The sequence below is a fragment of the Pelodiscus sinensis genome, chromosome 5, assembly GCF_049634645.1.
Source record: "Pelodiscus sinensis isolate JC-2024 chromosome 5, ASM4963464v1, whole genome shotgun sequence".
NCBI classification, from domain to species: domain Eukaryota; kingdom Metazoa; phylum Chordata; order Testudines; family Trionychidae; genus Pelodiscus; species Pelodiscus sinensis.
The window spans coordinates 15,114,831-15,140,756 of record NC_134715.1 but is presented as its reverse complement, the minus strand read 5'-3'; the positions used below and the strand labels follow the sequence as shown (position 1 = coordinate 15,140,756).

Here is a 25,926-nt window from a genome sequence, read left to right as displayed (position 1 = left end):
CACAAGAACAGTTGCGCAAAAGGGCTTCTTCCTGAGTGGGAACATCATAGTTCTTGTGCAAGAAGCCCTGATTTTATACAGTAGAACGTCAGTTTACTTGCGCAAGAACACATGGCCAGTGTAGACAGGCAGCAAGTTTTTGCGCAAGAGCAGCCGCTTTGGTGCAAGATCGTGCCAGTGTAGACACAGCCATACGTTTTAGAGTCTGTCTATGTAGATATTGCCTCTCTGGTAATCCCTGTTCTCGTGGCATAATTTCCCTCTTGATTTATGCAACATAATATCTCTTTTATGCAGGTTTTCTCTGAGTTCAGAACCATAAAAGGATTTAGAATAGTGATAGAAATGTAGCCGTGATAGTCTGGTGTAGCTGAAACAAAATACAGGACTATGTAGCACTTTAAAGACTAACAAGATGGTTTATTAGATGATGAGCTTTCGTGGGCCAGACCCACTTCCTCAGATCAAATAGTGGAAGAAAATAGTCACAACCATATATACCAAAGGATACAATTAAAAAAAATGAACACACATGAAAAGGACAAATCACATTTCAGAACAGAAGGCGAATGCGGAGGGGGGGGGGGAAGAAAGGTGAATGTCTGTGAGTTAATGATATTAGAGGTGGGGAAGGGTAGATGTCTGTGAGTTAATGGTATTAGAGGTGATAATTGGGGAAGCTATCTTTGTAATGGGTAAGGTAGTTGGGGTCTTTGTTCAGCCCCCTGCGGAGAGTAACAGTTTCTTGCCATTTCAACCAGAAAGGACACTGTCTCAATGACCTACTCACCTGCATCCTACTTCAGAAGACATTCAAATCTGCACTTGAAAGGGAATCCTCTGAACTGGCATTCATGCTAAAATTCGACACTCTGCAGGGGGCTGAACAAAGACCCCAACTACCTTACCCATTACAAAGATAGCTTCCCCAATTATCACCTCTAATACCATTAACTCACTCTCCTCAGCAGCCTCTGTCCGCAGGGAGCACGGACACCTCCCGGACAGGGACTGCTGCCACCCTGTGATGCTGCCTCTGTATCAGTTACCCGATATCTAACATCCTTAATCAGGTTTAGAAGAGCAAGCATCTCAGAAGGACTTGAGTTTCAATAACATAAATCAACACTTGGAACTCTGGAAAACAAACTCTGGTACAGTAGTAATCCACTTCTAGATATCGGGTAACTGAATAGTTGAGTAACCCCATGAATTCTTATCCATTACTTGAATATTCTATAGTCCCTGGGGGCGGGGGCAGCCAGCGTAATCCGGCCCCACTCCCGGGGAGCCACCTACCACCCTGCACTGCTGCCTTAGGGTGCCAGGTGGAAGCTGGTCTGAGAGAGGAGCCAGGTTCCAGACTGGCAAGGACTTATGACCCCACTCTCAGGGAGGCTTTGCAGCAGGCTGTGCAATCTAAATCTTATTTATAAAGCTTTATACATGTAACTGCAAAGATTTTCAGCTCTTTAACCAAATTTTACATCCCTAAATCAAATCTAAAAGAGCATCTCCCCTTGTAGCATTCTCCACCTCTGGAATAAAAAAATGTTTTCAATACATTTCAAGAACTTGTTGGATAGTCTGTATCCTTCTGCCTTATTTTCCCAACATGTGTCTGGGTAGTTGGAAGTCCCCCATCACCACCAACCCCTGTGCTTTGGACGATTTTGTTAGTTGTTTAAAGAAAGCTTCATCCACCTCTGTTACCTGGTTAAGTGGCCTATAGTAGAACCCTACAATGACATCTCCCTCACTTTTACCCCTTTTATCGTTATCCAGAGGCTTTCAACAAGTCTGTCTCCTACATCCATCTCAACGTTGGATGAAGTGTATGCATTTTTATTATATAAGGCAACAACAGCTCCAATTTTTCCTCACCTGTCCTTCATAAGCAGACTATACCCTTCTATACTTCCAAGTCTCTGTGATGCCAACTATGTCATAGTCATGTTCATTTACTAGCATTATGAGTTCATCCTACTTATTCCCTATACTTATCATACTTGTATACAGGCATTTAAGATACTGATCTCCCCACTGCCCATTCCATCTGTTTCTCCTTGATCTCTGCTCTTACAGCCCATACTACCCACATTTCTGACCCTTTCCCCAGATTTCCATGGGTTTTTTTTTTTTTTCCTTATCTGTGGGCTTTGGTCACCTGCCCCCTTCATACCTTGTGTGAGGGATGTTCCCCACTCTGGCACTCTGAGTGCAGAAGGTGAGTGCCTGCAAGAAAGCTTCAAAACCTTGCGTCTACAGGTACTGGTTACAACCCCCCCTACTCCCGAATAATAAATAATACACAGATTTTTGGGGAATCACTGCCACCTTCAAGTGTGGTGGTTTTTGTTTTGTTTTGTTTTGAAATCCCTAACCAGGGATGAACACTTGAAACCACTCCCAGGGAAAAGAGGAAAAATAAGCTGCAGTCTTTGGTAGCTGACCCCTGAGTCTGAAGCATGCAGATACACAGACAGACCTTCTAGGACACAAGAATCAAATAATCACCTTAAAAAGGTGATTTAAAAAAAAAAAAAAAAAATTATAAAACAAAAGATAAACTTGATAAAGCATACTTTGTTGCTAGATGTTACAGAGCAATTAAGGAAAGCAAATTAGAACACAGAGAAGTCTCTGGAAACAGTCTTAAATGGTAAAGAGGGAGGGGAGGCATAGATTCACACAGAGCAGTTCAAACCAAACCACAAAATAGAGAGATTACCCTGAACCATTTTAGATCCATTTTTTTCCCCCTTTTACTTCCAGTGTCCTCTTCGTTCAGTCCACTCCCATGCTCCGAATTCCTCGGAGGCCTGGTAGTCCTGCCTGGATTTAAATAATTCTTTGTCTCTCAACTCCCTTTTTTTCTCTTGCCACACAAAGGCTATGCCTAGACTACGTCCCTCTTTTGAAAGAAGGATGTAAATGAGCCCGATCGAAAGTGCAAATGAATCACAGATTTAAATATCTCATGCTTCATTTGCATATTTGTGTCCAATCGCTGTTTCGAAAAAGGGTATTTTGAAAGTCTAGACTGAGGTTTCACGTGGTTCTTTAAGGGGAGAAAAAAAAACCATGAAGACAGAGGCAAAAACAGCATTGAGTACTTCAGCGTTTCCCACATCATCTGTCACTAGGATACCTCCCTCATCCAGTAAGGGTTCCAAACCTTCTCTGACCACCTTATTGCTAACATGCCTGTAGAAATCTTTCTTGTTACCTTTTACTTCCCTTGCTAGCTGCAATTCCATTTGTGTTTTGGCCTTCCTGATTACATCCCTGTACATGCTCAAGCAATATATTTATGCTCCTCCCTAGTTATCTGTCCAAGTGTCCACGTCTTGTAAGCTACCTTTTTGTGTGTTAACTCCCCAAGGATTTCACTGTTAAGCCAAGCTGGTCACCTACCATATTTGGGATGGTTTACTGGGATGGTTTGTTTCTGCATTTTGCTTCCCAAGGGATTCTGCCCATCAGTTTCCTGAGGGAGTCAGTCTGCTTCTGTGAAGTCCAGGGTCTGTATTTTGCTGGTCTCCTGTCTTCCTTTGGTCAGGACCCTGAAATCGACCATCTCATGATCATTGCTGTGCAGGTTGCCACCCACATTTACTTTTCCCTACTAATTCCTCCCTGTTTGCGAGCACAGGTTAAGTTGAGCATGGCCCCTGACTGGTTCCTTCAACACTTGTACCAGGAAGTTGTGCCCAACGTTCTCCAAAAGCTTCCTAGATTGTCTGTGTATTGGTCTCCCAGCAGATGTCAGGGTAATTGCACTCCCTTTTGAGAACCAGGGCCTGTGATCTGGAAACTTCTGTTAGGTGTCTGAAGAAAAACTCGTCTACTTGATCCACCTGATCTGGTGGTCTACAGAAGATAGTGACCACGACATCACTCTTGTTACTCCCACCTCTAAACTTAACCCAAAGACTCTGAACAGGCTTTTCACCTGTTTTATACTGGAGCTCTGAGCAATCGTAGTGCTCTCTTGTCTATGGTGCAACTCCTCCATCTTTTATTCCCTTTCATGACAGTGCTCCAATCATGTGAGTTGTCCTGCCAAGTCTGCATTATTCCAATCACATCATAGTGATTTCTTATCTCTTGTTTCCAGGGCAGCATAATGGTTCTCCTTCACCATTGGGGGGAGAGGGGTTGGGTGTAGGCGTGGAGTACTGCCTGCTGCCAGAAGTAACTGGCACCCAGTGTCCTCTCTTTGACAGAGCAATCTCCTCCTCCTTCAGTGATGTGAAGCTGGATAGCTTCCTATGCTGGTGAGAAGCACACGGGATCTTTTTCCAGGGAAAAGGCAATATGCTGTGTTTTTCATAAGAATACAGTATGAAAAACAGCACGCACACACACACGTCCTGCAGATGATTCATAGTTACTAGTCTGCCATGGCTCAAGTCAGTCTTATTGGCCAAGTAAGATTTGAACATGAGAGAAGAGTTGAGGTTTATCAGTGGTGATTTGAGGCTCTTCTGAGGCTTGGCTTGCAGGACCCAATCCAGAGTCTTATGGCAAGCACACCCCATTTGAGTCTCTGGGTTTTGCAGTGTCATGCTGCAGTCCTTGAAATATTAATCTTGGGGAGTTCCCCCCAGTTACCCTCAGACATTTATGGTCAGCCTTAGTTGTGTTTTGTTTGTGGTCTTACCTTAAGGAGTGTCTGCCTGTCTTCTGAGCTTGTCTATTTTGCTAATTCATTCAGCCTAAGGTACAGTGAATGTTCTCTGATAATTTCCAAGTCTCTCAAGTCTTTTTGACCATCTGGATCTTCATGATGAAATTCACACACATTCTTGCACTCACACTGAACAATTTTACAGAGCATTCCAGACAATGGATTACATAGTTACTAAAAGACTTAGCTTGCAGTGTAGACATTGCCTAATCATGAGAAATCAGGAGGAATAGAAGCATATAGCAAATCATTATATAGGCCAGCGTGGGGAACCTTTTTGGGGGTTGGAAGCTGCTGACCCACAGAAAAATCATTTTGGGGCTGCATACAAGACAGAAGCAAAAAAGAAAAACCAAACCCTCACTGATGTGTCTCTTAGTCAGAGGCCACTTCCCACATTCTCCTTGCACACCAGAGCTTTGGGGGGGCCCAGGCTGATAGATTTTGTGTGCTTCAGCCCCACGATGGAACAGTGGGGGGGCAGGAGTGCTAGCACAGGCTCCACAATGCTGGGGGGAGCCACAAGCCTGGGGGGCTGGATCCAGGCAAGCTGGGGGCCACATCCGGCCTTCGCGCCTTAGGTTCCGCACCCTGATATATCATTATGTTCTTATGCCAATACTAAAATCCTGTATTTTGGCTACATCCTTGGATGAATACAGTAAAGTCTCGGTTATCTGGCTTTCGCTAATCTGACCTTCTGTTTTATCCGATGGTGCTGCCTGTCACATGATGGCATGGGGCTCCAGGGACACTTCATACCACAAGGGCATGCAGCGCGGGCTTGACAACCCTACCTCCCCACCCCACACCTGGGGCAGCTCACACCTGTGCTGCGGACTCACCCGGCGCTCAGGTATGCTGGGCCCGTGTCCCGCTCGGGGCCCAATCCTGGCTGTCCTGCCGTGTTAGCGGCTCTGCTTTTAGGAGCAGGCCTGGACCCGGCCGGAGCAAGCAGGGAGTCCGGGCCCAGGCAGGAGGGGAAGGGGAGGGGAGTGTGTGGCGAGGGGAGGCAGGAGCGCCGGGGCCTTGGGCATGTCCAGGCATCCTGGGGGAGGAGGGAGGAAGGGGAAGGACGTGGCATCTGGAATCCACTGGGGAGGGGACAGCGAGCGTGCCAACCGCCCCCGAGACAAAGAGCGGAGCCCGTTTGGGAGGCTCCCACCAGCTGCTGCTGCTGCCGTCCCTATTATTCGACATTTCTGGTTATCTGACCATCCTCCGGTCCCGTTTAGGTCGGATAACCAAGACTTTACTGTACCCTCATGGATTTCCTCATGGATAAGAATGCTCCTCAGACTAGCCACCTTCTTCTGTCGCTTGTCCACCTACTAGCTGAGAATTTCCACCAGTTCAAATTGGATGGTCCCCTGTTCCCCCGGTTTGCTAGTTTATCTTGGGAACTGGAACCTATTTAATCGAGGGCTAATATATTTTCCCTCCTGCGCTCCCCTGTAGCCTCTAGCCTGACTATCACAGGGTATTTTATTTATTCTGAAATAATGACTGTCCTGCTTGATTTGGGAAGTGGTCTAGGATCCCATCCATATGAAAACAGGTGGGAATGATCTTTCTTTGTGTTATTGGAGATATCTAATTGAAGCATCAAGTAGCATAGAATTTCAGAGGGAACAAATTATAAAGAGTGCACTCAGGCAAAGTTATCTATGCAAAGAGTGTGTGTGAGGACATGGAAATACTTTTAAGATAATTCTTAAGTGAATTAATTCAAAACTGTTGTAGAGGAAGAAGAGAAAGAATTATGATTCTGTTTAGTGATTTGTTCTGGAAAATATTGATCAGACCCTGAAGAAATTTGCCAAAATGGGGCATCATGTGCCTTGTATTGGCAACTGTATATTTTTATTTTGTGTCATTTTAGTCTAATATCCTTTACTTCCCTATGGGGCAACAATGCCAGTTTTTCAGCAGTTGCATAATTAAGGTAATTAAAAGAGTTTTGGAACAAATTGATAAAGGTAACAGTAGCAAGTCACTGAGTTCTGAAAGAACTTCAAATGTGAAATTGCGGAACTACTACCTGTGGTTTTAACCTATCCTTTAAATCAACTTCTGTAGCTAATGACTGGAAGATAGCTAATGTGACGCCAATATTTAAAAAGGGCTCCAGAGGTAATCCTGGCAAGTAAAGACCAGTAAGTCTAGCGTCAGTACATGGCAAATTAACTGAAACTATAGTAAAGAATAAAATTGTCAGATACATAGACGAACATAATGTTTTGGGGAATAGTCCACATGGTTTCTGTAAAGGGAAATCATGCCTTACTAATTGACTAGAGTTCTTTGAGGGGGTCAACAAACGTGGACAAGGGAGATCTAGTAGATATAGTGTACTTAGATTTCCTGAAAGCCTTTGACAAGATTCTTCACCAATGATTCTTAAGTAAAGTAAGTTATCACGGGATAAGAGGGAAGGTCCTCTCATGGACTGATAACTGGTTAAAAGACAGGAAACAAAGAGTAGGAATAAATAGTAAGTTTTCAGATTGGAGAGAAGTAAAAGGGAGTTACACACCTTGTGCGGTAACGACTGTTCTTTGAGATGTATGTCCTCGTGTTTGTTTGTTTGTTTGTTTCTTGATGACAGGTAGCGCGGAGCTGCAGATCAGAGCCCTGCAAAGCAGTTTCCCCTGTTGGGCCATGCATGTGCAGGAGGCATCTTGCTGCTTTCACGCCTGAAGCGAGCACAGCCCCACCTCTTCCCCTTCTATTTCTTATCTACGCCTGAGTAACTAAGACTCTGAGAAGAGGGGAGGAAAGAAGGGCTGTGGAGAACCCACAGGGACACCCATCTCAAAGAACAGTCATTACTGCATGAAGTGAGTAACTTTTTCCTCTTCGAGTGATGTCCCCGTGGGTGCTCCACTTTTGGTGACTACAGAGCAGTGTTTGATTTGGACAGTGGGAGTCGGAGTCACCGTTAGGTGATGGTGTATAAGACTGCAGTCGTCACCACCACTGAATCTGAGGTCAGTTGTAATAGTACCGCATAATGTTTGGTGAAAGTATGGTATGATGACCAGGGCTCGACAAATTATGGAAAACCCTACTCGCCAGACAAAAAAGGGACTCGCCACCCCCTTCTTCCCCCAAAGTGGCTTTTTAATGGCATAAAATCCTAATAAGAATAAGAACAGTAATTACTAATACATTCTTAATAAATATAACCCACGTTATTAATAAATATCTTATAAATTTCTACCTTTTCCCTCTGCTGCTATGTCTCCTCCCCTGTTGCCTGCTGCCCCCCAACCCCTCACCCTCTTCTGCTGTCCTGACTCCTGCCCTTCTCGCTGCCCTCAGTCTTCCTGAGACCTGCCCCCCTCCACCAGCCCTTCTCTCCCCCCTGTGCCCACTCCTCCAGTAGCCCCACTCTGATCAAGTGAGCTACCCCTCCTCATCCCCTCTCCTAACACCTCCCTCTACACACCTGCCTGCCTCTGGTGCTGGTCCCTCCCCTGCAGGTGTCTGCCCTTCTGCTTCATCCCCAGAATCCCCTGGCACCTGCACCCCCCTGGTTCCTCCCCCTTCCCTCACTACCCCTGCCCCCATTGCCCTCTTTTTCCCTGATGCCCACCCTCTCACCACTCTCTGCCTCTGCTCCCCTCATGCCCCTGTGCCCTCACACATGCCTTGCTCCATTCTCACCCCCTCATGCCCACCCCTTCTTTCAAGCATTCTCCCAGCACCTCCCTCTAACCGCTTGTCACTTCTGTCAGTGGTGCAACTGGAGCAGGCCCCGTTGTTGCTAACTGGCCTGGCGTACCTGCTGAAAGGAAGGTGGAGCAGGGAAGAGGCAGTCTGGGATGCCCTGCAGAAATGCAACCTATGAAGCCGCCCTGCTGCCCTGCTTGCTGGCGGGCCGCTGGCAGGAAGCTGCCTCTGTATCTAGGAGAAACAGACATCCACCAACATAAAGAGAGAAGAACGTATGGCGGTATAGTAAATCTTTTGTGTAGTGGATGGCGAGATGAGGTGTAGACGGATGCTATCCAGAGTTGAAAGCATCGGAAATGTAAGTGGACATGTTGGACCACATAAATAGTTGCAGCTATATGACCCATCAACCGCAGGCAGGTAAGTATCATGGTAGAAGGGCTCATGGATAGGATACTTATAAGATCTTGAATAGCTGTGAATCGTTGTTGTGGTAAGTATGCCCAGGCTCAGACTTGAGTTGAGGTGAGTGCCAAAGAACTCTATGCTTTGAGCAGGTTGTAGAGTTGATTTTTGTTCGTTGATGAGAAGGCTGAGGCGACTGAAGAGGGCTTTGGTCTTGTTTATCATGGAGTTAGTTTCCTTGTGTGACCTTCCTTTTATCAGCAGTTGTCGAGGTATGAAAAATTGATTAGATGTTGTTGTAGATATGCTGTGGTTACAGCTAGCACTTTCAAAAATATTCGAGGTGCCGAAAGGCAGGACCTTGTACTAACATAAGAACAGCCAGACTGGGTCAGACCAAAGGTCCATCCAGCTCAGTACCCTGTCTGCCGACAGTGGCCAATGCCAAGTGCCCCAGAGGGAGTGAACTGAACAGGCAATGATCAAGCGATCTCTCTCCTGCCATCCAGCTCCACTCTGTGACAAACAGAGGTTGGGACACCATTCCTTACCCATACTGGCTAATAGCCATTAATGGACTTAACCGCCATGAATTTATCTGATTCTTTTTTAAATCCTGTTCTAGTCCTAGTCTTCACAACCTCCTCAAGCAAGGAGTTCCACAGATTGACTGCGCTGTGTGAAGAACTTCCTTTTATTTGTTTTAAACCTGCTGCCCATTGGTTTCATTTGGTGGCCCCTAGTTCATATATTATGGGAACAAGTAAATAACTTTTCCTTATTCATTCTCTCCACACCACTTGGCTGTGTCTAGACTGCGTATGGGTAGTTGAGACAGCAGTTGAAGCTCTGTCCACAACCGAGGGCAGTTAGAGGAATCGAAGAGGTGGCGTCTGGCTGCGTGCGCCGGACGCTCAGGCAGATACATACGCTGTGAGATGTCCTGTTCATGCACAGCCCAACTGGGTAAACTGCTTTACAAGGCTCTGATCTGCAGCTCCGGGTGACCTGTCACCAACAGACAAACAGTGGAGCATCCACAGAGACATCACTCGAAGAAATAAGGGTCTGTACTGGGACCAATCCTATTCAACTTATTTAAAAATTATCTGGAGAAAAGGGTAAATAGTGAGGTGGCAAAATTTGCAGATGATACTAAACTGCTCAAGATAATTAAGACCAAAGCAGACTGTGAAGAGCTTGAAAAAGCTCTCATCAAATTAAGTGATTTGGCAACAAAGTGGCAAAAGAAATTTAATGTTGATAAATGTAAAGTAATACACATTGGCAAAAATAAACCCAACTATATATACAACATGATGGGCTAATTTAGCTACAGCTACTCAAGAGAGAGATCTTGGAGTCATTGTGGATAGTTAGAGAACATAAGAACAGCCATACTGGGTCAGACCAACGGTCTGCCTGCACAGTATCCTGTCTGCTGACAGTGGCCAATGCCAGATGCCCCAGAGGGAGGGAACACAACAGGTAATCCTCACGTGATCCTTGTCACCCACCTCCAGAGAAACAGGCTAGGGACACCATTCCTATTCATCCTGGCTAATAGCCTGGCTAATAACCTCCATGAATCTATCTAACTCTTTTTTTGAACCCTGTTAGTCCTAGTCTTCACCACGTCCTCTGGCAAGGAGTTCCAGAAATTGACTGTACTCTAAGTGAAGAAAAACTTCCTTTTGTTTGTTTTAAATCTGCTGCCTATTAATTTCATTTGGTGCCCCCTAGTCAGGGGCAGATATAGGGCAGGGCGAACGGGGCGGCCGCCCCGGGCCCCGCGCTTAAAAAAGCCCCGTGCATGCGCCGTGGCAAAGGGGGGGGCCCCCGCGGAGTTACGCTGCCTGGGGCCCTGCAAAACAGTCATCTGCCCCTGCCCCATGTTCTTATATTGTGGGAATAAGTAAATGTGCAGTAGCAGTCAAAAAAACAAACAGAATATTAAGAATCATTAAACGGATAGAGTAAGACCGAGAATGTCTTATTGCCTCTATATAAAACCATGGTACGCCCAGATCTTGAATACTGTATATAGATGTGGTTGCCTCCTCTTTTAAAAAAAAAAAAAAAAAAGGCATTGCAAAAGGTTTAGAAAAGGGCAACAAAACTGATTAGAGGTTTGGAATGGGTTGCATATGAAGAGACATTAAAAAGACTGGGACTTCTCAGCTTAGAAAAGAGGAGACTAAGGGAGGATGTGACAGAGGTCTGTAAAATCATGACTGGTATGGAAAAAATGAATAAGGAAAAATTATTTACTTGTTCCTATAACCCGAGATTGAGGGGTCACCAATGAAATTAATAGGTAGCAGGTTTAAAAGAGACCAAAGGAAGTTTTTGTTGTTGTTTTTTTCTTCATACAGTGCATGGTCAGCCTGTGGAACTCCTTGCCAGAGAAAGTTGTGAAGACCAGGACTTTAACAGGGTTGAAGAAAGAACTAGATACATTCATGGAGGTTAGGTCCATCAATGGCTATTAGCCAGGATTAGTTGGAATGGTGTGTCTGACAGAGGCTAGAGGCTGGGAATGGGTGATGGGAGAGGGATTGCTTGATGATTCCCTGTTCCATTCATTCCCTCTGGGACATCTGACATTGGCTGCTGTCGGCAGACAGGATACTGGGCTAGATGGACCTTTGGTCTGACCCAGTACGGCCATTCTTATGTTCTTAAGGTAATTTATAATAGTCTGCCCTCACATTACAGTGTGAGTTGTTATGGTTTTCTCTGAGCAACCAAACTATTAAGTCATTGTCACTAACGTTCATTTTATTACTACTGTTAAACTGTTAGAAATTTTAGTCAGCAGCCAAATGATCAGCAGAAATGATCATCCAATGCCTTGTTTTGGTCTGTTTGCAGTACTGTATATTTGAACTCCATGTGATGGGTTAGGTGACAGAGTCCTCTAGAGATTGTCATTAGATGGGCTAGTCATACCATTTGTGACGGACCGGGCCGTGTCTGGGCACAGCTGAGGGTGTCCGCTCAGGGCGAATTGCTCGAATCCGGGGCTCCTTACAGCCCCCGACTGGTGACCTCTCCACACAGGCCACAAACCAGTCCCACAGAGCGCTTCAGCTGCCTGCCTGAAGCCTCCCGAGCAAAACCCCTCCGACACCCCAGCAATATCCGTGCCCTAGATGGCCCCGGGCCTCATACGCAGGTGGGGGGTCCTAACACCCAATCCCACCTACCCCGAACAAGTCCTGTCCGGTTCCAAGAAACCAGCCACAGATCCCTGGTCAATTTACCCTCTGGACCTTACCCACAAATCACGCTGGGCCAACCCTTTAGAATCTATATCTAAAGGTTTATTATTACAAGAAAGAAAAGCATGAGAGTAAGGTTATTAAAGTACAGTACGTTACATGCACCGAATCTCCCAGTCCTCGATGCAGGCTCTAGCAGAGATGTTGCAGCTGCTGGTTTAAAAGTTCTTATTGCACATCCTACGATCAGGTTGGGTTCACAGGTCTTCCGGGCTCTTCAATCCCTGCAGAGCTGCCTCTGGGATGAAGTGCTGAGCTGAGAACAAAATGGCATCGACCACATGGCCTCTTTATACCCCCTTCCTGGCCTCTTCTGGTATGCAGCAGGTCACCTGGTCCTCAGCCTCTCTCTGCTGGCCGCTCTTAGGTGTCTGCCCTCATGCTTTAGGTGTGTCTTTGGGCCATCAAGGGCCATTGTTCCACAGGGCTTCACTACTCAGCCTGTCCATAGCAATGCTTAACCACATTCAGAGAAATATTCAGCTTCCACACAGATTACAGATCTACACACACAGACATTATATACTCACATAAATAGTGTACACAGGATGAGAAAACAACAAGCTCCCATTCAATACCCCATATGGCTCCCTTTTGTACCAATTTCTGGGGCCAACGCCCCCACCTAGGGGTGAAGCAGCGATCTGGCTGCTTCCCTCCAATTCGGTAATGTGACACCATTGAGTCCACTTACCTGCCCTCTGCAGCACTCCACCACCCTGTCCTGGTGAGCCGGAAGCTCTGGTCTCCCTTGCCACTGGCACAGAGTTGGGCGTCACAGCCCACAAAAGAGTGACAGAGATACTGAAGTAGATTAGCTCTGGGAAGGCATAGTCACAGGGACCTGACACAGTACCCAGGTGCACAGCCCCCATGGGATCAAAATCCCAGATAAATTTATCTTGCTTTGCGTAAAATTCACCTGCTTTATCAATGAAAGAGAGATGCCCAGCTGTTGTTCCTTCCCAGGTAGCAATTATTTACACTGGGTTTAATCATAAATAAATTTGATTTTATTAAGTATAAAAAGTAGTGGTTGCAAGTAATAACAAACATATCAAAGTAAATTACTAAGCTAAATAAAACAACACACCAGCTTAGTGTAATACTCTTAAAAACCTTATTGTATATAATTTCTTGCCCTAACAATAGTTTTAATGATCTTTTCTCACAAGCTAGGCAGCCTCCTAGCTTGGGCTCCCCCTTCTCCCCCCTCCCCCCCCAGTCAGTCTTAGATGTTTCCAGAGGTCATCTTGGTGGTAAGCAGGAGGTATCTCCCAACTGCCAATTCCCCTATTTGTCTGGTTCCTTGGCTATAAATAGATTTTTCCCCACCCTCTTGGAAAAGTACTATATTCAAAATGGGTTCCAGCATCAGGTGATATGGACACATGTCTTTGTAGGACTAGGTTCACAGGAAATACAAGTACTAATCATGGATCATTGTCTTGAGTTCTGGGGCAATTAAGTTACTTGAGTACTGCTAATGGCTTTCCCTGGCACACTTAGATTAATAAACAGGTTTATACTTCACATTTCTAATTTTAAATACAGAAATGATGCATGCATATAAATTGAATATACATATTCATTCAGTGGATAGGTTATATGCCCTTATTTGCATAAGGCGTATTCAAATTGTGCATATTCAAAAACATATTTCCATAAAAAAAATCTATGGGCTAGTTTCTGAGTAAGATTATTTCTTGGTGAATCTTGTGGATGGATCTGTCTAGCTGCTTTTAGCAGTACAAACCACTGTTAACAGGAAACTTGGAAATGGCAGAGATGCTCAATGACTTCTTTGTTTCGGTCTTCACCGAGAAGTCTGGAGGTGTGCCTAACGTAGTGAATACAAGCAGAGAGAGGGTAAGTTTAGAAGATAGGATACACAAAGAACAAGTTAAAAATCACTTAGGAAAGTTAGATGTCAGCAAGTCACCAGGTCCTGATGAAATGCATCCCAGAATACTCAAGGAGCTGATAGAGGAGGTATCTGAGCCTTTAGCTATGATTTTTGAAAAATCATGGCAGACAGGGGAGAGTCCAGAAGACTGGAAAAGGGGCAAATATTGTGCCCATCTATAAAAAGGGGAATAAGAACAACCCAGGAAACTACAGACCGGTCAGTTTAACGTCTGTCCCAGGGAAGATAATGGAGCAGGTAATTAAGGAAATCATATGCAAACACTTGGAAGGTAATAAAGTGATAGGAAATAGCCAGCATGGGTTTGTGAAGAACAAGTCATGCCAAAATAATCTGATAGCTTTCTTTGATAGGATAACGAGCCTTGTGGATAAGGGAGAAGCGGTGGATGTCATATACCTAGACTTTAGTAAGGCATTTGATACGGTCTCGCATGATATTCTTATTGATAAACTAGGCAAATATAACCTAGGGCCACGATAAGGTGGGTGCATAATTGGCTGGATAACCGTAGTCAGAGAGTTGTTGTTAACGGTTCTAAATCCTGCTGGAAAGGGATAACAAGTGGAGTTCCTCAAGGGTCTGTTTTGGGACCTGTACTATTCAATATCTTCATCAATGATGTAGATATTGGGATAGAGAGTACGCTTATTAAGTTTGCAGATGATACCAAACTGGGTGGGGTTGCAACTTCTATGGAGGATAGGGACATAATTCAAAATGACCTTAGCAAGTTAGAGAAATGGTCAGAGGTAAACAGGATGAGGTTTAATAAAGAGAAATCCAAAGTTCTCCACTTAGGAAGGAACAATCAGTTCCATACATACAAGATGGGAAGCAACTGTCTAGGAAGGAGCATGGCGGAAAGGGATCTAGGGGTCATAGTGGACCACAAGTTGAATATGAGTCAACAGTGTGATGCTGTTGCAAAAAAAGCAAATATGATTCTAGGTTGTATCAACAGGTGTGTTGTAAGCAAAACTCGTGAAGTCATTCTGCCGCTCTACTCTGCACTAGTTAGGCCTCAGCTGGAGTACTGTGTCCAGTTCTGGGCGCCACATTTCAAGAAAGATGTGGAGAAATTGGAAAGGGTACAGAGAAGAGCGACAAGAATGATTAAAGGTTTAGAGAACATGACCTATGAAGCCAGGCTTCATGAACTGGGCTTGTTTAGTTTGGAAAAAAGAAGATTAAGGGGGGGGGACATGATAGCGGTTTTCAAATATCTAAGAGGGTGTCACAAGGAGGAAGGAGAAAATTTGTTCCTCTTGGTTTCAGAGGACAGGACAAGGAGTAATGGGCTTAAAGTACAGCAGGGGAGGTTTAGATTGGACATTAGGAAAAAATTCCTAACTGTCAGGGTGGTCAAATATTGGAATAAATTGCCAAGGGAGGTGGTGGAATCTCCCTCTCTGGAGATATTTAAGAACAGGTTAGATAGACATCTGTCAGGGATGGTGTAGACGGAGCTTGGTCCTGCCTTGAGGGCGGGGGGCTGGACTCGATGACCTCTTGAGGTCCCTTCCAGTCCTATTATTCTATGATTCTATAATGATCTCTGATGGTGAAAATGTTTTCTGGACGGTATAACTTGAATTTTCCCTCTCCTGTATTTCTTGTTTCCTGACCAGTTCTCACATTGTCCTTGAAGCCATTCCAGAAGTTGTATATTGATCTTTCATTCACTACAAAGTGTCGTGGAATCAAGTTATGTCAACAGCTGCTTTAATTAATTTGGTTAGATATGGAGGGTATCAAGTGAGAGGAAGAGCACTACTGACCTCCCGCCTCTTGCAAGACGACAAACGCTGGACTGCTGTGTGCCAGAGCTCCACCACAGAACGCAGGGCTTCCCGCTTCGATCCAGACGGCAGTGGGCGTCCAGCCACATGGGACACCTTCGGTATCTGGGACAATCGCATCGATGAGCCCATACTCCTCCCAACAAGCATAAAGTATGGGAAACCAATTCCCAAAATCAGTCTGGCCAACGTGGGCTGTGCGACTCAGATTGGAAAGCGGAAGGAAAACGAGGACCGGTTTGATTACGCTCAGCTGACAGATGATGTCCTGTATTTTGCAGTGTATGATGGGCATGGTGGGGCTGCAGCAGCTGATTTCTGTGATAAGTACATGGAAAAGTACATTCAGTACGTAAGCTAGGGTTTGATTTATTATTTGCATTACCATTAGCACCCAGTAGTTCAAGGCTGCAGCACAGAGAGACTAAGTGAGTTGCCAACCATCATACAGAGTAATTTTGAACATAGAAATATAAAACATTCTGGCACTTCTGTCACACTATTCACCTCTTGTTTCTGGAGTTTGGAAGGATTCCCTGGTGCCATAATAGTGTCTGGGATTAGATTTTGCCATGATGAACCATTTGTTTTTTACCCTTCTGAAGTATAGAAAAGTCAGGTTCTATAAAAACTCCTAGTAATTATCAGTGTCAGAGGGGTAGCCATATTAGTCTAACATTAAAAATTAGTCCTGTGGCACCTTAGAGACTAACAAATGTATTGAAGTCAGTTCATGACTTATCAGCTGAGTTAGAGGGTAGTTAGTGCTGCCCTCTTCTAGTCTCCTAAGCTGAAACTTCCTCTGTGCAAAGGGACAGCACAAGGTGTAAGTGGTTGTAGTCCTTATGTGTATTCTCTTCACTGGGGAGGATGGTATTTTACTCTCCAGACCCAGCCTATCCAAACCCATTGAATTCGTTGTGAAATTGAAGGTGCTCAGCATCCTTCAGGTTTGGATCTACCCAAAAGCATGTGGGAGTTACAAGTTGCAGTGCTTACCACTTGTAGCACTCCATTTGCATAATTAAGGTAGCTTAAACGAAGGCTGCATTCTTTCTTTATAAAACAGAGTTATACAACAATTAAAAACCACCAATCCTGGGGGGTCAAATTCCCTTATATCCAAAGGCCAAGGCAGCACGCTAATGGCTTCTCGTTACCCCAGAAGGATGATATTACATGATTCAGCTTTTGTAGTGGGGAGACAAACCTGTGGGAACTGCTGTGGCAGGAGTGGTGTCTTTGTGGAAGAAGTTGAACCCTTGTCTTCATTTTGTTTTTAGAGAATTCCTTGCTCAGGAGAAGAATTTGGAAACCGTGTTGACCAAGGCTTTTCTAGAAATAGACAAAGCATTTGCGAGGCATGCTCACTTATCTGTTGATGGTAGGTAGAATGACTGCATTCTACTTTGCAATGGTTAAACGAAGAGGAAATGCTTTTAGAAATAGTTGCGGAGGTGTTTTGTATTAATAAAATGTTTGGCATTGAAAACAATTTTATTTAACACATCTGCTTTGAGAATTTATTACAAATGAAACGACATTCGTAACACTTGAACACCTTAATTTAAATATGAAATACCTCTCTGAAATTTATCTGGGGAGCTGATATGAGGCTGAATTTCTGACCAACATTCCACTGAGCATTTATCCTAAAGGGATACTGTCAAAATGTATGTTTACCAAAAGTAATGTACTCTATAATGGTACGTGTGTGCGTGTGCGTGCGCGCGCGTGCTAATAACTTGGACACTATAAGCTACCGCAACCAAACTTTGCATGGGATAACCTTTTATCCAGGAGAAGGTTTTAAGGGACTGTGGGAGGGAAGAGATGAGAGACCGATGCCTCTCCCTGGGGCTGCACAGAGCTTGGCAGTGCGGGGAGAAGCAGTTTCCCAGGGGAAGCAGCAGGGACAGTCACTCACTAAGGCCGGCGGAGGGCGGGCTCGGGCGCTGGTGGCGGGTGCGTGGCTCCCTTCCCCCTCCCTCCGCTCAGGCTCCTCACCTCAGTTAAATCAACTGTCCTGAGCAACACTGGGTAACTCCAGCGTGTGTGTGTGTGTGTGTGTGTGTGTGTGTGTGTGTGTGAGAGAGATAGATAGATATAGATATAGATATAGATATACACACACACACAGACAATGATGAGAAATACACTGTCACCAATTTTAAAATGCTATTCTGTAGGTTTTGGAAGAAATAGCATCTAAACGTGCCCTCTTGGTGCTTCTGCGCTTAAGTAACAAACCAGGCTCAAAGAAATTCAGATGGTAGATATTACTGATATACAAAAACAAAATTAATGTAGTTATGCCTTTAAAAGAGAAAAGGACATACAGGCAGTCCCCGACTTACGCGGATCCGACTTATGTTGGATCCGCACTTACGAACAGAGCTTTCTCGCCCCGGAAGTCGGGGCGAGAAAGCCCCGTTCGTAAGCTGCTCCGGTGCCCCTGCCAGAGCAAAGCCTCAGAAGCGCGGGAACCGCTGCTGCTGCCCCTTGAGACCCGGTGCCTGTGGTCTGCTGCGGACGGTCCCCAGCAGACCACAGGCACCCGGACTGAAGCCGCAGCCGCGGGGGGGTCCCGCGCCTCTCAGGCTTTACCAGAGCAAAGCCTGAGAGGCGCGGGGAACCGCCGCTGCTGCCACTTTGACTGAAGCGGCAGCAGCGGCGGTTCCCCGCGCCTCTGAGGCTTTGCTCTGGCAAAGCCTCAGAGGCGCGGGACCCCCCCGCGGCTGCGGCTTCAGTCCGGGGGCCTGTGGTCTGCTGGGGACCGTCCCCAGCAGACCACAGGCACCCAGACTGAAGCCGCAGCCCTGGCGGGGTCCCTCGCCTCTGAGGCTTTGCCAGAGCAAAGCCTCAGAGGCGCGGCACCCCGCTGCCGCTGCGGCTCTGCTCCCCGTGTCCCTGGTCTGCTGGGGGGGGGGGGCGCAGCTAGTGTGCTCCCCCCCCCCCCAGCAGACCAGGCTTTTGTTTTGGACTCTGGGGCAGAGCAGCTGGGGCGCTGCCGATTGGTCCTGCAGCGCCTGTGGGCACGACTGGACCAACCCGGCAGCACCCCAGCTGCTCTGCCCCAGGTCCTGATTCAGCCGCTGCTGGTCAGTTTCAGCAGCGGCTGAATCAGGACGTCTGGGGCAGAGCAGATGGGGTGCTGCTGGGTTGGTCCAGTAGCACCCCAGCTGCTCTGCCCCAGGCGTCCCAAGTCAGCTTCTGCTGAAACTGACCAGCGCTGACTACAGGAAGCCCCAGGCAGAGTTGCTCTGCCCCGGGCTTCCTGGAATCAGCTGCTGATCAGTTTCAGCAGCAGCTGACTTGGGGACGCCTGGGGTTCTTAAGTTGATTCTGTATGTAAGTCAGAACTGGCAGTCAGTTTCAGCAGTGTCTGAATCTGGACGCCAGTTCCGACTTACATACAGATTCAACTTAAGAACAAACCTACAGTCCCTATCTTGTACGTAACCCGGGGACTGCCTGTAGTAGGAAAATAAACTTTATGCCCTAGATCCTCAGCTGTGGCCAAGGAGCTTGCTGCAAGCCTTAGGATGGCTTGTGTGGAAAGGTGATATTAAGCAATTTTTGTATTCCCCTAATCCCAGGCTGGCAGTATGGTGAGTTAGTCCACTAGCATATGTTTTTGCCACCTGTCAGTGGCCCAAGAGGCTGTTAGAACAGCTGGCATGTATAGGAGCACATGGAAATTGGCCCTGGGAAGTGGGTTAGCAGAGGACTTCTGTGACACTGGGATGCTATTCCTGTGGCTGGCAAATTCTATCTTTCAGCCATTTTGTACTGCTGATCACATTGAATGAAATGCTTTTTGCTATTAGAAAATGCCAGTATACACTTTCAATGTTCCCCTTTGCTGTTTGCAGCCAAAATATTGCTGTGTTGTCTAGTGTTTGAAAACTAGAAAATGAAACCCGTTGACCTAGTTTTTGTTCAAATTGAAGTACGAAAAGTAAACAGCATAAATGGATAATGAGAGAGCTTATTAACATTGATTTTTTTTTTTAAATGAGTAAGGTGGTATTTACTTATTTAAAAATATATTTAACCTGACTGAAGAAGTAATACAAAATAATTGGCATTACTTTTTTAATAACCTCTGATTAGTAGAAACTAACTTTGGGAGAGTGAGATGAAGAATTGAGTCACATATTTGAATTGTGAATTCAGCGATTTTTACTAAAATGGTCTGAAATGCAAAAGTAAGAGTGCGTTTGCTTCTCATCCACCTGAATAATGTAAAATGCTTCTGTATAAATGGCTAATCTTGAAGGCCCCTTAATTATCAGACTATGTTCATACAAGAGCTTGTATAAACTGATCCACTTAATGGAAGTTTATCGTGTTCACAGCAGCTCCATGAGGAGAAAGACACAGTGTAATGAGAGAAAATATTGGCATTTAAAATATTATTTTGTTATGCAGAAAATAGTTACAGCATTTAGTACTTTGGGGCTTATTGAATTAGCTAAAGAGAATCTAATTCATAAGCTGAGCGGTAAGTGTGAGCTTTCAAAATGCTGTCAGATTTTACCTTGCAATTTTCACCATCTTGAACAGGATGGCTAAACCACTAAGCACTTCTCTGAAAATGCCCCATTAACTTATTAGGAATCTGATTCAAATGCTGGTAAACTTGAGAACAGCTAAGCAAAAGCTAAGTTACAAGACATTAGGTAAAGCTTTTTCGCTAATACTGCTCAAGAACATGAAAATTAAGCAGAGGTATGTTAGTTTTCATGAGTAATTTTCATAGAATCATAAAAATGCAAGGCTGGAGTTAGCAGGCAGTCAAGTCCAGCCCCCCGTTGCTGAGGTAGAACTAAATTAATCTATACCAGGGCTTCTCAACTTTAGAAGTTGTGGGGGCCACAATGATACTCACAGCACATGCTGATGGCCACAACTTAAGTGTGTTTGCATATACATGCAAATATATATATACAAATAGCTTCTTTCTCACTGACAGGCATGAATACAAAGATTAAGGCAAGACTACACAACACACAGGCCCCATTTAAGTCCGTTCTGGTGATATTAATAAAATGCAATATTTACCCAATTTCTACCCATATTACAACTTTTAACAAGCAATGACAGTCCAGGAATTTAACTACTAAAATATATATAAACACACGACCATTATATTGACTACTTTTTTACTTTGGCTCTCACCCACGGGCCGTGAGTTAAGCCCCACATAAATCCAGACTGCACCGCGGGGCTGCAAAGAAACGGGCAGTGGGCTGCATGCAGCCCATGGGCTACGAGTTAGAATCCTAGAATCATAGAGCTGGAAAAGACCTCAGAGGGTCATCAAGTTCAGCCCCATGCTCTAGGCAGGACTAATCCCAACTAAATCAACCCAGCAAGGGCTTTGTCAACCTGAGTAGTTCTGATCTATCCCATCCCTGATAAGTAGGGCTCGACAAATTGTGGAAAACCCTACTCGCCAGACAAAAAAGAGACTCACCACCCTCCCCCCAAAGTGTTTTTTTTAATGGTATAAATTTCTAATAAGAATAAGAACAGTAATTACTAATATGTTGTTAATAAATATCACCCAAGTTGTTAATAAATATCTTATAAACCTCCTGCCTTTTCCCTCTGCTGCCATGTCTCCTCCCCTTGCTCCATCAGCTCCCCTGGTGCCTGCTGCCCCGCAACCCCTCACCCTCCTCTGCTGTCCTGACTCCTGCCCTTCTCACTGCCCTCAGCCTTCCTGAGACCTGCCCCCCTCCACCAGCCCTTCTCTCCCCCCGTGCCCACTCCTCCAGTAGCCCCACTCTGATCATGTGAGCTACCCCCTCTTCTAACACCTCCCTCTACACACCTGCCCTGCCTCTCTCCTCTGGTGCTGGTCCCTCCTCTGCAGGGTCTGCCCTTCTGCTTCACCCCCAGAATTCCCTGGCACCTGCACCCTCCTGGTGCCTCCCCCTTCTCTCACTGCTCCTGCCCCCTTTGCCCTCTTTTTCCTTGAAGCTCACCACCCTCTGCCCCCATTCCTCTCAACATGCCCCTGTGCCCTCACACATGACTTGCTCCATCCCCGCTTTCCTCATGCCCACCCCTTCTTTCAAGCCTTCTCCTAGCACCTTCCCCTTTAGCCCCCAGTGCCCTTACCCTCTCCTCTCCCAGCATCACCCTGTCCCCCCTCCCACTGACACCTCCCCTCCTGCCCTTTTCCTCATTGTCTCCACTTGTCCCCCGGCATTTGTCTCTCCTCCAAACTTGGTGCCTTCCCCTTTCTTCTCCTGACCTGCCCCCCTCCCCTCAGCACAAGCCCCTTTCTCTGCCACCCTTCCCCCTATTTTTCCCCCTTCCCCTCCCCCACCTTGTGCCTTCCAGTTGGCGGGTCTGGAGTCTGTGATTGGGCCCCAGAAGTCCCAGCAGCCCTGGCCCCAGCTGCTTCCGCGGCTCCAGACCACGTGCCGGGCCTGGAGCTGGGCCACATGGTGCCAATTTTTACTGAAGTCCCCACACCAGCTTTGGCTCCTATTAGCAGGAATACGGTGGGCAGGGAATCCGCGCGCGCGCACACACACGCGCACACACAGTGTGTGTAAGTGGGTTCATACCAGAAGCGTACTGAGGGTGTTTTGTACCTGAGGGAAAAGGCCAAATTTGTTACTGTGGAACATATTATGTCCTTTTATAAAACTCTGTATACTTTTACAGAACATAGAAACTTTGTATTAAGCCTTTTTACATACAAATCTTGTAGACTTTGTACTCCCGCCCCCCCTTCCTCCTCCTGCCTCCTTGCTAAACTGTTTGTCTTGTTGAGTGAATGTGGTGTAAATGGGTAAGGCATGAAAGAAAACCCTCTGGGCACTTGCAGTGGTTGCAGAAAGGTGGAAGCCACAATAAGAACAATGGGACCAGTGAAGTGGGCTCATTGAGTGAAGGCTGCACTTATGGATGCCTTGGGAGTAAGCAGCAAGCAGCTGCTTCTGGAAGGTCCCTCTTTTAAGGTGAATGGGGGAGCATTGCCCCCCCCCCACGCACACATCCTTCTTCCCCCAGTGCAAGGCACCCCCAGTAGCAGGGGGAACATGCCCCCAATCAACCCCCAGCCCTGCAGGGAGGAACATACCTTGCTTAAAAACTACTGCTCCTCCCACCCAGCTGGCTGTTTCAGCTGCAGTTTAAAGAGTGCTGCTCAGCTAGAGCAGCACTTAGCTGACCAGCAGTTCCTGTGCTCATCCAAGCCCGCCCAGCGCCTCCCCCCCGCAGCGTGGCACCCGGAGGGTGGGGGGCAACTGCCCCCCCCCCTTCGTTACGTCTCTGCGGGGGCTGGAGGGGAGAGAAAGGGCCGTGCTGAGCCAGAACTCCGGCATCCGCTCCCAGGAGTGACTTTTGCTGGGTTTCTCCCTCCTCTAGCAGCCACCAGCCGGCCCTTTAGGAAAGAACCCAATCGGCCAGCGGGGAGCAGGACTCACCTGTGCAGTACAGATCCCAGGGCTCACGGTCCCAGCGAATGGAGTCAGTCCGGCTGCAGCTCACCATGCGCTTGACCAATGTGCAAGAGCATGGGCCGGGCTGCCCCTCCTCCTCCTCACACGCAGCCAGCGCTGATCACCTCCCAGCCACTTTCCCCGCCCCGCCGGACACCTGGCAATCCTATCTGGAGTCCCTTGAGATGTCTCTCAGAGCCATGCTGCTCCACGAGACCAGTAACTACTCGCCAGCTGCCAATTTCTACTCGCTGCGGGTGAGTGTATTTGTCGAGCTCTGCTGATAGGTGTTTGTCCAACCTGTTCTTAAAAACCTGCCACTGATTCCACAGTCTCTCTTGAAAGCTTATTCCCAAGCTAGAACTAGAAAATTTTTCTAATAGCTAACCTACATCTCCTTTGCTGCACATTAAGTCTATTACTACTTGTCCTATTTTCAGTGGTCTTGGAACCTCTCTGTAAAGATAATCATCAGGAAGTGGTTTCCATACATTAAAGGGCCCCATTTGCAGCATGCTGAGTATTTCTTTTGAGTTATCAACAGTCCTCATGTTGTTGTAGGTGCTGATGGTCCTTAGCCCTCTTTGCTAGGTGCTGAACAGTCCCTGAAATCAGGCCATAAAGGACTGGAGTAATGGAATGTAAAGACATAGACAAATACTACTTTATTAATGAAATTAATTCTTTGCATGTGTGGTGTTGAAAACTAAATATTTTTGAGATTTTAAAAAAGTTAAATAAAATTGAAATGTTTTCATGTATCCTTATCACAAACGTAATGCTTGATTAGCAAAGCTACAAATTGTTTTTGGCTATTCTAGATGTGATAAAGTCAAGTGTGTCTCTTGGAAACAATGATCCTGGAATACAGGCTGCTCAGGACATGTGTGATGGCAGCTAAACATGTCTTCCTATTTAAATCCTGCTTCATTCTGGGAATTGGAAACCAATAGTTCAATTACATATTTCTGATAGAGTCATCTATCTGTTGATTCTTTGGGCTGGGGACCTGTACTTCTAACTTACGTTTTTAAAGTACAGTGGATTTTTACGATGACTTTTTACGATGACTGAAGACTTGATACTGCGCATACGTACGTACGTGTGTGTGTGTGTGTGTTTGCAGGATCAGGGCCTCACTGGGCAAATCTCTATTTCTAAAACAGAAAATACTTTTAAACAACTTAAACATCAGCTTAATTATGACAGAAATTGAACAGGTCTCACAATCTGTGCATTCTTCTAGGAACAGTGGTCCTTATTTTTAAATCACTCCTTCAGGTGCTAACATATTTAAAATATATACAGTAATGCTTAATCAAGTTTTGAATGTTTTAAAAAAAAAAAGCTACACATTCATCTGTGTCTCTTGCACATCACCTAGACAGATGGGTATTTAGGAAACACAGGATTTGCAACACTGGAGTGTGGTCCATCTAGTTCCGCATCCTGTCTGATAATGGTCATACCAGATATTTCAGAGGAAGGCATAAAAACTCCACAGTAGGCATGTGTAAGATAATATGTCCTCCATGGTAGGTCTCCCTTACATTCTTAACAGAGTTTGGCTTAACCACTGAAGAATAAAGTATAATATCTCTTCCAAAAATGTATGCTAGCATTAACTGTTGTAATTGGGTATTGTTACTGTCCATATACGTGTTCAATCAATCCCTTTTTGAATCTTGCTTAGTTTTTAGCCTTTTAAATTTGCGTTCAGAGCAAAGTGGTTATTTGAAATTTATGCAACAAGCTCCTTCTCTCATTAATTTGGATCAAGGGCTATATGCCTTACAAGCTTGTACATCTTTAAAGTTGTGTTACATTTCTGCTCTAGACATCGTGACTGTGTATTTTTTTAAAATGTTAAAAAGCTGCATTTTTCTCCTTATTTCAGTGGCCCAGAGATGAATAAACACCCTTGCCAAGAACTGAAGCAGTACAACTTAAACAACCCCCTCATTAGGAAGGTGTTTCCTCTTTTTGCCTTATTGCTTTGGAAATAAATCCAGGGTCCTGCAGCTTTCCCCGTTGCCATTGCTCCTCTCTCTGCCTTGCATCCTTCCACCTGGACTGTTCTGCTAGCTGTGAAAAGAAGCTGTCCCAGCCCCCAGCTTAGAGATACCCTGACATAGCATGCAAGGCAGTTTTTCTCAAAGTGGTCTGCAAAACCACTTTGAGACACATGTTAACTGGCTGCTCTGGTATGTTTATGTCTCTTGGCAAACCGGAGCCAATGGTCACGAGGCTCCATGGCCATTGTGCGGGTCAGTAAACACACTGGAGCGGCCAGTTAACGGGTTTCTCAAAGTGGTTTTTTGTACCACTTTGAGAAACACTGATGCAAGGTGAGACCCTTCATGATGGATCATTTTAAAACATTCTCCACCTTATAGAGAATTAGTGCTGTACATACAAAGTTTCTTGACGAAAAACCTGCCACCAACTCTACTGACTTGGCCTAGGACATCCAGTTACGGTGCCACTACTGCTTCAGTTTATTCAAAACCTAATCCAATACATATTGGAGACAGTAGGGACTTTTCCACTGACTTCAGTGCTCATCCTATCAGAATCTGATGACACTGGCCATTCATATCTGGAATAGCCACCTAATTGAACATGGTTGGTTGTTAGTTGATGTATTTGTTTGGGGCACTCTTGAAATCTT

General features: G+C 45.7%; 1 protein-coding gene across 7 annotated transcripts in view; it reads left to right on the top strand.

Annotated features, from left to right (window-relative positions):
* PPM1K (protein phosphatase, Mg2+/Mn2+ dependent 1K) overlaps positions 1–25,926 on the top strand; it is a 42,422-nt gene that overhangs the window by 1,771 nt on the left and 14,725 nt on the right. The window contains exons 2-6 of one of the 7 annotated variants that reach the window (XM_006111051.4): positions 5,443–5,549; positions 6,159–6,251; positions 7,302–7,533; positions 15,619–16,137; positions 17,073–17,173. In XM_006111051.4, coding sequence (XP_006111113.1) covers positions 15,698–16,137; positions 17,073–17,173 — 541 coding nt within the window. In that variant the 5' untranslated portion in view covers positions 5,443–5,549; positions 6,159–6,251; positions 7,302–7,533; positions 15,619–15,697. Of the gene's footprint in view, positions 1–5,442; positions 5,550–5,813; positions 6,252–7,301; positions 7,534–7,564; positions 7,684–9,627; positions 9,843–15,618; positions 16,138–17,072; positions 17,174–25,926 lie in introns of those variants that run through there. The other 6 variants (XM_025182884.2, XM_014571761.3, XM_006111050.4 and 3 more) reach the window with 6 other exon arrangements.